Here is an 11962-nt window from a genome sequence, read left to right on the forward strand (position 1 = left end):
GGCGTAGACTCATGTGTGTTACTAATCATGGGACGATAGGTTATAAGGTATGAAGCATAAGTTGTAAAAAAGAAATACGATTTTTTTTTTGAAGGTGCACAGTAATAATATATCTACATGAAATATACTACTAATGCACTTATAGAGCAAAAATATATCCTAGAAGTCATAGTCAAATAGTTTTAAAAATGTCACTATGATGTATTATATAGAAAATTCAAGGCACAACAATTGTGTATTAGCATGTCTATTTAACGAACCAGATATTCGATAATTAGCTCATAATAGTTATAAGACCTTACATACTGATTTTGATTAATAGATTACTTAAAAAGGCATAGAATAACCCACAATTTATTATAGTGAGGAGTCATAGGAGGTTGAATCTCTTGGAAATTATTAGGATTAGACAAGAAAGGGAACAAAATAACTGCGTGATATGGCGGCTTGTGATTGGGCTCTCCAACGAAGCAATGCTGACAAGGAATTTTGAATACATCACAACAGATCCAAGATCTACTGCACTTTCAACCCCCTCGTCCCTCGCTTCTCAATACCCATCTTCTTCTCCAATTTTCCCTCCATTAATTTTCCTATCTCAAAAGAGAAGCATCAAATATGTTTCGATCAGCGGTGGCAATATGGATTCTGCTCTATCTTGTCATCTCTCCCTCCATATTTATCATCTGTTTGTCAGAACAACACCCAACCAATCTTATGGCAGCTAAAAGGAAGCGTATGAGCGACAGAGTTCGCGAAATGTAAGCCTAAACTTGTCTCAATCGCCTATATTTAATTAATATCAAATAAAGACGATTTCCTATTCAAAAACTTGAAAAGGCTTTTGATGAGTATATCGTCTGAAGTTTAATTTCCTCGCAAATTACACATGAAGTAGATATAATATGCTCATTTTCATATTCCATTGTCATTTTCTAGCATACAAGAGGGGAGGAGAGTACAATTAACATAATTTGCTTGTTAAAATCCTACATTATTAAATTAAGTTTTCTGGTGTGGCAGGTTTTACCATGCTTATGATAACTACATGATGTATGCTTTTCCGGTGAGACAAACCTCTGCATTTATTTTTCCTATTCATACCATCTGCTGCAATTGAATATGGCTCCAGATAATACCAACTCAAGGTACTTTTTTTTTGCTATCCAATTTTTGTGGCAGCATGATGAGCTGAAACCTCTGAGCAAAGCCTACACAGATTCTCTAAGTGAACTTGGAAATTTGAAGGTAGGAGTATGTCTTTAATTTTACGTCACTCAGAGAATTCTCATTGAAGAACACAAGTTATTTTATTACTAATTGTATAACCGTTTTACCATGTGTGGCGATATTTAGCTTGAACATCTGCCGCAGCAGTACAATGGATCAGCTCTTACCCTAATTGAATCACTCTCCAGGTGGGTTACACTTGTTGTTCTTCTTGCAACTCAGAACCAATTATATATCATTTTTATTTTGGACCATTTATTTTTTTTCATCCATATTTTGTTCCAGCCTCGCAATCTTGGGTAACTACACTGAGTTTGAAAAGGCTATTCTTTGGCTATCCGAAAATCTATCATTTGATGTTGATGCAAGGATAAATCTGTTTGAGGTAATACATACATTGTAACATTTACATTTCTTTGTAAGGTCTAATTGGGTGATTGTGCTTGCCTTGTGTATCTTCAATTTTTTTCTCGCAATTAGTACTTTTGATAACCATATTTAAGTAGTATTTCCAAGCACTCAATCAAGGAGGATATATGCGCTGGGTCACGTTTTATTCAAGTCGCTTAATAATTTTTCTCTTTTCCTGATCACCAATTGTAGTGCAACATAAGAGTTCTTGGAGGACTTGTTTCTGCTCATATTCTTGCCACTGATTCTACGAACAGGTTGGTTCAAGGAACTTATAAGAATCAACTCCTTGACCTGGCTGAAGATTTGGGACAACGCTTTCTACCTGCTTTCGATACTCCAACCGGATTACCTTATGCTTGGATCAACTTAAAGGTGTACATATCATCAATCTTACTGCTTTCTTGTTTGGTAATTCTTATCACAATGTATGCAAGAGATACTCATAGAGAGGTACTTCTGGACAACATAACTAAAAAGCAAGGAAATGCTTGATGGAAATAAATCAGTTGAAGAGATATTCAAGTTAGTTTATGCTTTTACTTTAAGGTCAAGATATTATGATAACCTTGTCGATTACCATTTTAGCAAGATATTCTTTATTATGACAGCTGTCTTATCAAGGAAGGAAATTAAAGAACAAAAATATACCCTTCAATTATCAAGTTTGGCATCTTGACCTAGTACAATTATGCACATAATTAAGACAACATTAGTGGGGATAAAAAGGGAACCTTTTCTATGAATTTACTGTTATTAAGAACACAGGCACTGGATTTTGGACAATTTATTTGTGTAGTCACTTAATTTTATGATTTCTTGATTGAGATAATTAATTTCAAATTGTGTTTACTTACGCTGAAGCTCAATTTTTTATTATGCTTACATCCCGATCAGCTGCAGTTTAGTTCCTGCCTAATGCCAGTTGCGTTTGAAGCTTTCAAAGTTATTATTTTCATGATAAAAACTCCCTTTACTGATATCTCTGGTCCAACTTTAGACCAGGTCATCTAATTTAAATGTGCTTGGCGGACCATTTACGCCATTGACTTGTGTCCTGCATAATGCCGGGTACATTTGATATAAGAAATACTACAAATATGCAACCAACTTTTGATTTTCTTTTTCCCTTGTCCAGTTAATACGTGTTACTGTGACAGAAATATGAGAAAATAAGATTCTGTTGATTTATTCCATCTAAAAAAAGATTCAGTTGACTTATGGAAATATTTTGTTGCACCTAAATTCGTCTTAGAATACTTTTAAAGATTTTCAAAACCTTGCTTGCCATTGATCAGTCCATGACTTGCACTATTGTATGTCACATAAGTTCTTGCATAGCAAGTAGAACTTGTTTTTAGAAGAATTATGGGGGTGATGTGTTGCACTTGATCTGTGAAAGATGAACTTATGACACGGTAAATGCAACATGTGACAGCATGGTGTAATGGCGGATGAGACAACTGAAACGAGCACATCTGGATGTGGTAAATTACTTCTTCGTTCCTACATTACCTCTTTATCTCTTTCCCTGAACTTTTATAGCTTCCATCAAATAGATTTCACCAGTGACCAGCCTCCAATGAAGTCTTAGCATAACATTATTGGATTATTTTTCCATTTTACTAGGTTCTCTAATCCTTGAAATGGGTACATTATCACGTTTAACCGGTGATCCAAGATTTGAGACGGCAGCTTTGCGTGCTCTTCGTAAGTTATGGAGCATGCGGAGTTCTCTAAATCTTCTTGGCACTACACTGGATGTAGCAACTGGAAACTGGATTGAGTATTCTTCTGGAATTGGAGCTGGTATGATTCTGTAGTATAGCACATTTTAGGAGAATTCTCCACTGCTGTAGCTAGATAATGCCCCCACCCTTCCTTGTTTTATCCATGTCTCTGAGCAACATGTAATCTCTTTATATGTCATTGCTTTTTTGCTGTTTTTTAGGTGTGGATTCATTCTATGAATATCTAATGAAAGCATATGTTCTATTTGGAAGAGATGAATTCTGGAAGATGTTTCAATCTGCTTACATTGCTGTGCAGAAATACTTTAGGCATGGCCCGTGGTACTATAATCACACCTTATCTGGAAATTTTGGATTCTTTGTTGTTGTTGTATCTCCATCATCTCAAGCAGTTAATCTGATTATTGTTTCATTAGCCTCGGCAGTTCTCATATTCAGCAGTCAGACCAAGATCACAACATTTAATTTTGTGTAGGTATCATGAAGCAGACATGAGAACTGGAAAAGCAACATACTGGCAGCTCACAAGCCTTCAAGCATTCTGGCCCGGTCTGCAAGTAAGAAGGAAATCTGTAGCTTATAAATTCATAGGAAAACTTATGTAATTCTTTGTTGTGAATGAGGACATATAGTCCACGTCTGCACATCCGTTCTCTTTAATAAAATACTCGTTTCTTATGTACGTAAAAGAAAAACTCTAGTGAAAACTGGAGGTGATAACCAAGGTGATCTTTGTGGTCTCAGGTTCAAGTTGGGGATATCGATGCAGCTAATTCATCACACCGCGAATTTTTCAAGGTGTGGAAGCAATATGGAGTACTTCCAGAGAGGTAAGATGTTTCTCCTCCATTCTTTCCTTTGTTTTCTTAAGCCCTTTTTCCTGCTTCTCCCACTATTTTCCTTGCGATAAGCTAGCTCTAGCATAATTGGTTTTACCTGTGATGGTTGTTTTCCTTATAGGAACCTTTTCAATAATTTAGGTATCTGCTGGACCATCAGATGTTGCATCCTACTGAAAAATACTATCCTTTACGCCCTGAATTGGCAGAGTCCACATTTTACTTATACCAAGCAACCAAAGGTGTATGACTCTTCTTTTTGCCCAGTCATAATTTTGGTTTCTTCAAAATAGCCGTTTTTAGCTTCTAAAATTTGTGATAAAGACAATCTCTTCTCAAACTTTCAGTAATATTTTTCTCTTAACAGATCCATGGTACATGGAAGTGGGTGAATCAATAATAAATTCTCTGAATGCACACACAAGAGTTAAAGGTGGCTTTGCCAGCATTAGGGACGTGACTACAATGCAATTAGAAGACCATCAGCATAGTTTCTTCCTAGCAGAAACGTAAGCCTTTTTGAATCTTCATCTTATTTGCATAACACGTACAGTATGGAAGCTGACTGATGTTTGATCAAGTCTCCCTCCACATGTGATGATTGTCCATGCAATTATGGCTGCATAATTCTCTCCTGATTTCTGCAGGTGCAAGTATTTGTATCTACTTTTTGATGATTCATTTCTCCTTAATCAAAATTACATATTTACAACTGAGGGTCATCCCCTGCCTGTTAGACGCAGTTGGCATGAGAGGCTTCCTGAGGCTTATAATCTAAGTAATGGAAGTTCTGTCAAGGTATAATTTCCTTCCCACTAACAATTGTGTTTGGTCTGTGTTGTCTAGTTTTATACGTAAATTTGTTTCTTCGTCTGCTTTTCTTTCCATGAGCATTCCCTCCATTTCCAATGGCAAGTGGGTGCATCCTGAGTCAGTCCTTGAAGAGAAATAGTCTTATCTGCTGCATCATATCACAAACTTGCACATCTTAATGCTGACCCTTCAGTGTTCATATATCCTGCTGTATTCGTATCTCTGTTATCTTACCTTTCAGTTTCTCAAGTACCTAGAGGTGGAAAACGAGTAGAAAACATACAGAAACTTTTAGTACTTTTATTTTGTATACTATTGGCATGATATGAGTTTAAATGAAGTAACATGGTCTATGAGGATTCATACAACCAACCCCAACTTGTTTGGGATTGAGGTTATAGTAATTGTTGTTGTTTCTCAAGTACCACCTAGAGGTGGAAAACGAGTAAAAACTCGATAAATCGTCCTATGTCAATCAGTTTAAATGGGCTTGGGTGATTCAGATTCTATTAGTTAGGCTTTTTCTTAATCGAAGGCCAGTAAAAGCACTTTATTTTTTTTTTCATATAAGACAATGTTTTTTAAACATTATTAGGCCGTCTCAACCTAGACGAGAAATTTGATGGTATTCAATGGTGGTCAATTGGTACCTATATTCTCCTGGACTCACAAAGTCCCTCTTTACTAGTATATTAATGAGATACATTTAAAGAAAATAGGATCATGATTTTTATCAAGTAGCAGAACATTGCTTGATAACTAACAAAGGACTTGGTCTGCTCGTTCTTGTCAAGTTGAGGAGTGTGTCTACCTTGGTCTGTTCACAAGTTCTTGCTTAGTTGATTGCACAACTCTTGTCATTTACACTAGTAAAAGCAGATAAACATGAGCTCAAGGAATGACTATTTATTTAACTTGCGTAGAATGGAGAGCAGATAAAACGAACCAGTGCCATGTCACTTCGAGTTTGTCCAGCTGCTATGATTCACCATGAATCGAATGAAAGGCGACTTGAAAGTGCTTGCCACATCCCTGATACTCGCGCTGATCACAGATGTTTCAGTGATGTTGATTGTGGTCTTGATGCCAACACCTGTAGACGGAGGTCATGCAGTATGGCTGGATACTGTGGTCTCTGGTCGTACATATAAAAGGATGTATATCTTCATATTCTTTTGCAACAGACAAGGTACACAGGTTTTAGGAAAATGTTCATTTTTGTATACTATATCTTAAGAGTCAAAAGGTAATACTAAGAGCATTCTCATGAGATATAGGTCAAGATTAAAATGTAAAACACACTCAAAAAGTTGTCACAGGAATTTTGTTTATATGTTTAAAAGCATTAAGAGCGTGCCGGAATGAAGTTAATCAAAAGATAAGCATTTTGCTGCCATAAGAATCATGTTGTTGGCTTGTTATTACTCTGTGGCTGTGTGGCATGTCTTATATTAGCAGTTCGAGCATGGTGAAAACAAGGAAGAGAAAGCAAAGAGGTAGATATTTGTTATTTATCTTTCACCTTGTTCTTGTAATCCAGGTGGAAAATTTTGAGAAATTTCTGCAGTATCTTCTGCGGTTTAACATCTCTACTAGTTGTGTCTGGTGTATTTTTTTTTTTCCTTTTTATTGTCAATAATCATATTCCATGAAGCTTTGTTTAATTTGATTTTGCCATTGTTCTAGTTGGTTTCCTCGTTAATCATTACGTTTTTAGAGGTATTAACTTGTTGACATTGCCACTCTTGGAAACATCTTGAAGTCCAAGATATGAACTCCTTTAGGAAAAGTTCCATGCATTGGTTTGGGGATTTTAATATAAGTGTAATAGTCCTCACTCTTCACCTCCATTCTAATATTGCTAGTACACGTATTCTTATCCTGCATGAAATAATACATCTCGTAATACATGTATTATTTAGAGCCCGTTTGGCTATAAAAAATTCACCTTTTTTCCACTTTTTTTTTTTTTTTTAATCAGTGAAGATGAATTTTGAAATTTTTGAAAATTTGAAAAACTTCAAAAAGCTGTTTTTCGAAATTTTACTTAAATAATTCACAAAAATTCAAAAATAACCTGAAATTATATACATGTCCAAACAAAACTTTGATTTTAAAATATCATTTTCACGAAAAACTTTTTTCACTTTTTTCCAGAATTTTACAATTCTTATGTCCAAACGCCCACTTAATATAGCCAACCAAACACTATATTAATTATGCAAGATAACTTTTTTCTTTTGCAGGCAACCAAATATTGTATTATTTCAAACATCAACCTAACGGTTTCTTAACGTATTGAGAATGAAACAAAAAGTATTTAGTCATAATTGAGGACTCGTTTTACGATCTAGTCCTTACTAAGAGAAGATTTGAGGCAGGCCCAAATCTTGTAAACAGTGGGCCGATCTCCACGATCTACTGTCCTAACAGCTGGATTCCAAAGAACTGTGATGGGAAAGTGAAATGACAAGGTTGTACGGACCCCATGGCAGCTGACACTTCTAATCTTTTTTGTTTCTCTTTTGGGGATAAAGAGTAGGTCAATTCGGCTCCCGAATTTCAAAGCCACGACCCAAGTTATTGGGCCCCGTCGTCGTTTTCCTTGATCTCTCTGTTGTCCTTACGTGTATTAAAGGCCCAAAAGTACGGCCCATAATGTGACGAAGAGATATTTTCCGGATCCAAAGACGACGGCCCGTCATCAAAAGACACGTGTTAAAAAAATGTTAGTGTTATACTGATTGGATGGTCTGGCATTACTGGTTTGTTGATGGTAGTGAGTACGCAGCAAAGCTGGCTGTAATTAAAATGTTTTCTCTTCGACTGCTTTGCACATATAGGATCTTGACTTTATAACAGCGTGATACTCTAATTCGACTATGTTTTCAAAAAATCCAATTGGCCAATGAAAATGTGCTCATATAAAAGTATTCCTTTTTTTTTTTTTTAAATTTATCTATCACAAAGGAAAATATAATTTCATCTTTTTGAAAATGTTTGACTGTACCGGTTGAAATTGAAACTTTTAAAAGCAGGGAAACACATGTTTTCTCATATATGGCGGTACGGTCACATGAAGAAGGTGGGGAACATAATTCTCATATTTCTTAAAGCAGCATTTGTGCTCCCTGAGAAGTGTTTTTATTTACATGACTACGAGGACAAAAGATTATAACTATTAGCCTATTTGGCCAAACTTATTTTTGGCCAAAAGTATTTTTTTTTTTTTTTTTGCCAAAATCACTTTTGGCCAAAAATTAAGGTGTTTGGCCAAGCTTTTGGAAGGAAAAAAAGAAGCAGAAGCAATTTTGGAGAAGCAGAAAAAAGTAGCTTCTATCCTAAAGCACTTTTTTGAGAAGCAATTTTGAGAAAAATACACTTAGAAGCAGTTTTTTAAAGCTTGGCCAAACACTAATTGTTGCTCAGATGTGTTTTTCAAACTAATTAGTCAAACACAAACTACTTCTCACCAAAAGTACTTTTAAGAAAAACATTTTTGAAAAAAAGCACTTCTCAAGATAAGTTGATTTTTGCAGTTTGGCCAAACCAGCTATATGATAGCAAAAGAAAAAGAAAAAAAGAGCAAATATCATATAAGCAGACGCAAAAGAAGAAACTAAAGCATTAATGTGATAGAAACTGTAGAATTGTTGTAGCTCGAAATTCTAAACCAATAGTGTACTTAGATGTAGGAAACAGCTGTACTAGTGGTGCACCATTAAACACAGGCGATAGATAAGAAGATAATTAACGAGGGTCCCAAAATACGGTAAGAAAGAAATAAAAACGAACAGATCTGCAACTATAAAAGAGCACAACTAGCTGTTCTTGGAGTGGACAGAGTAACAAAACTAGTCAGATCATGGCGGTGGCGATTCGTTTGGTTTTTGTAATGGCTCTTTTACTTATGTTTTTGGGTGTTAAGGCCAAGGTAAATACTCTTCTTCCACCATAGTTAGATCACTGGGATATCGCAGAAGTGGTCTTTTATCTCTACATATACTTACTTTGGTCTAAATCTTTATATTGACTGACTGTATTATATTTCATGCATGCAGGTTTCTTTAACTGATCTCAAGGTTGAAGAAGATAAATCACAACATTTTGGCCTCAGTCAGGCATTTCGTGTATTTGCATCTTCTCTACTTCGTTTCTTTTAATACTAGTCTTCTCTCCTTTCTTTTTTTCTGTACTATTGGGCTAAACTGGCCCATAGATCCCACATATTGTTTTTTTCTAAAAGTCTCACACCAAAGTATCTCTGCATTTTATACTTAGCTTTTCAATCTTTTCAAATACTAATTGGTTTTCATTTTTAGGTTTTCACCAGAGGGGCCAACAGGCGGCTGGTTCAAGGCGTAGGTGAGTCATAAAATACTACTCATGTCATTGTTATGGTGTTACAGTTCATTTATTATTTTTCAAGGGAGTGCAAAGTTTATTGGGGAAAAATAAAAGTAACAACAACAACCAGTATAATTGTACAAATAATGTGCATGCTGACCTTATTGACCCTCGACTCAAAAACATAAAAAGAGATGATAAAAAGCACAAGTAAAAGTAAAGGAAGGGAATATAAGGAGACATCAAGTTTCTTAAGAGCTATAAACACCATTTACTGAATGATTTAACCAGGGGCGAAACCATATGTCTGAAAGAGTGGGAAAATAACACTGAATATATAGATAAAATATTAGATTTATAGGTATATACCATATATTGAATATTCTTCGTCGGAGAATCTTTTTACTACTTTCAAATTTGAACGCCCTAGAATTTTTTTTTAGCTTTGTCACTGAATTTAACCATGTAACGCTTTTTTTTAAGTGTCGCTATTTAACAAGAATATACTTCTTTAAGTGCTTCGACTGGTTAGTAGGAAATAAATGCACCTCTGATGGTTTGGTTTACAGGGATACTAATTGAATGTCACATTAATCCAACTGCAAGTGAAGAAATTAAATTTACCACATGATGACTCAGCAAGTGAAACAGTGATGAGTGTGACTAGTCAAGTCACCAACCCTTTTAGTTGTATACCTTCCTTTTTTGAAAATTTTATTTTGTGTTTCGATCCTAACTGAATGAGTTTTTTTTTTCTTTTGTCTCACGGTTTTGTGAATCCAGAATTTTGTGGACCCAAAAATATAAGATTGTGTCCATAAATTTGTAAGACAGAAAGAAGCCTCACGCAACTAATCTCAGTTATGTGAGACACACAATGAAACTTCTCGCTGTAAGAACTAATAGGTTGGTTCTAATACCACATGAAATAAGTTAGAACATCCAATAGGCACATTTTCACTAACATGTTTTTTATGTGTGGCTACTATTTGAATTATGACCCCTTAAGCTAGGGGACTAAAAAAATCCGAATATTAAACCTCTTTTAAAATCAAGATTTAGCCAATTGAGCTAAATGGGACAAAAATTCAGTAGTGGCTTTAAAAAGATTATATTGTGCAAGTATTCTCGTCCAGTACAAATCATACAACAATGGATAGAGTGGTGCAAGTCATTTATAACTTTTTAGATATCTTGTATAATGTATATACGATGTAAAACCCTATGTACTCGACCCAATCTAAAATATCTATTGGATTACACATAGGTTTTACGGCGACTTTTAATTGTGTTACTTGAACTTACTCTTGAAGGCGAAAAACATAGTATAAAACACTGTAAAGAAAAAAAATTCTTTTATTAGTGAAATGTCCTTAGAAAGAATATGAAAAGAATGGTGAAATTGGCATGAGGAATATATAACCGAGGAATTAATCTTTTCAAGTTTAAGGAAATATGTAATGAATTTTTAACTGGTCCCCAAAGTACATTCATGATTGTAAATTTATCTTTTTCAACATTTATTAATTTCGCCACTACTATCTTGAAAAATGTTAGTACTGCCTTTTAATATTCCGTTTTTTTTTGTGACGAAAGTTTTCATTTCGAGGAATGCTAACATAGGAATACTACCATGTTCACAATTGGTTTGCTGAGTCAACGCCTTAGATTTGCATCGCATATAGTTTTTCTTATTCTTTTTTTTTTTTGCTAAATATTACACATGGTATTTCAATGTTGTGAAGGTTATCCAAATTTCCGTATATATGCAACTCTTATGTTTTGCTAGTAAAATTGAAGGTACAGCAACTTTCCAGTTATATATATTATTCTCAACAGACCATCCACTGTTTCTCACTGAGATGCCCTTAATTCTTTATACACCGAGGCATAAAGTTATTTACTGTATGCAGTTTTAAAGCTTGCAAAATACTTGAACAATGGGGATCTGGCTCTAGCACCTGCACCTGCACCAGCTCCACATCCAAGCCAATTGGATTGTGGAGGGTTATGCAAATACAGATGCAGTTTACACTCGCGGCCAAAAGTGTGTATAAGGGCATGTGGAACATGTTGTCTAAGGTGCAAATGTGTGCCACCAGGTACCTTTGGCAACAGAGAGATGTGTGGCAAATGTTACACTGGAATGACAACTCACGGAAACAAGACCAAGTGCCCTTAATTATTATTTTTCATCTTATTTACAAATGTGTTGTGTGTGGACCTAGCTTATTTAATTTCATCATATCATATGAGATAGTTGTGGCAAAAATATTAATCATGTCTGGCATGATTGATAAATCTGGCTGCAAAGGCATGTGGGTTTTAGTTTGAATTACCTACTATATTATAGAGGAATTTTGAGAAATTACTATTGTTTAGTTGCTATTAACTTTCTATAGTTACTTTTTATAGCTATTATTTAGTTGCTACGTGACTGTATTCGCTGTAATATCTGCGCTACTGTTAGCGGAATTTGCCTAAAAAATAGAAGCGTTTAGTTGTGCGACTGTACTCATTGTATTCGCGCTATATATTCACGAATACAGTAGTGGAATTTGCTTAAAAAAT

The 11962-nt window shown here is 35.1% G+C and overlaps 2 protein-coding genes across 2 annotated transcripts; both read left to right on the plus strand.

Annotated features, from left to right (window-relative positions):
* Positions 1 to 487: 487 nt before the first annotated feature.
* On the plus strand, positions 488 to 6729 carry LOC104216409 (alpha-mannosidase I MNS5). Its single transcript, XM_009766432.2, has 15 exons — positions 488 to 761; positions 1024 to 1066; positions 1183 to 1248; positions 1357 to 1418; positions 1516 to 1615; positions 1834 to 2016; positions 3080 to 3128; positions 3271 to 3450; positions 3593 to 3713; positions 3868 to 3949; positions 4137 to 4222; positions 4373 to 4473; positions 4599 to 4740; positions 4879 to 5029; positions 5968 to 6729. Exons 1-15 carry the CDS (start codon positions 619 to 621, stop codon positions 6193 to 6195), a joined length of 1737 nt encoding a protein of 578 aa, XP_009764734.1. The 5' UTR covers positions 488 to 618; the 3' UTR covers positions 6196 to 6729.
* A 2027-nt stretch (positions 6730 to 8756) lies between these two features.
* Positions 8757 to 11759, plus strand: LOC104216408 (gibberellin-regulated protein 12-like). Its single transcript, XM_009766431.2, has 4 exons — positions 8757 to 8978; positions 9106 to 9174; positions 9367 to 9409; positions 11305 to 11759. Exons 1-4 carry the CDS (start codon positions 8910 to 8912, stop codon positions 11571 to 11573), a joined length of 450 nt encoding a protein of 149 aa, XP_009764733.1. The 5' UTR covers positions 8757 to 8909; the 3' UTR covers positions 11574 to 11759.
* The last annotated feature ends 203 nt before the right edge of the window (positions 11760 to 11962 follow it).

Source organism: Nicotiana sylvestris, chromosome 3 (assembly GCF_000393655.2).
Source record: "Nicotiana sylvestris chromosome 3, ASM39365v2, whole genome shotgun sequence".
Lineage (NCBI taxonomy): Eukaryota > Viridiplantae > Streptophyta > Magnoliopsida > Solanales > Solanaceae > Nicotiana > Nicotiana sylvestris.

Excerpts from the sequence above, each read along its gene's own strand:
- LOC104216409 (XM_009766432.2), top strand. The coding sequence starts at position 619 with ATGTTTCGATCAGCGGTGGCAATATGGATTCTGCTCTATCTTGTCATC. Across the intron at positions 4,223-4,372 it reads TATGGAGTACTTCCAGAGAG|GTATCTGCTGGACCATCAGA; the intron begins GTAAGATGTTTC and ends TCAATAATTTAG. Across the intron at positions 5,030-5,967 it reads GTAATGGAAGTTCTGTCAAG|AATGGAGAGCAGATAAAACG; the intron begins GTATAATTTCCT and ends TAACTTGCGTAG.
- LOC104216408 (XM_009766431.2), top strand. The coding sequence starts at position 8,910 with ATGGCGGTGGCGATTCGTTTGGTTTTTGTAATGGCTCTTTTACTTATG. Across the intron at positions 8,979-9,105 it reads TTTTGGGTGTTAAGGCCAAG|GTTTCTTTAACTGATCTCAA; the intron begins GTAAATACTCTT and ends TCATGCATGCAG. Across the intron at positions 9,410-11,304 it reads GCGGCTGGTTCAAGGCGTAG|TTTTAAAGCTTGCAAAATAC; the intron begins GTGAGTCATAAA and ends TACTGTATGCAG.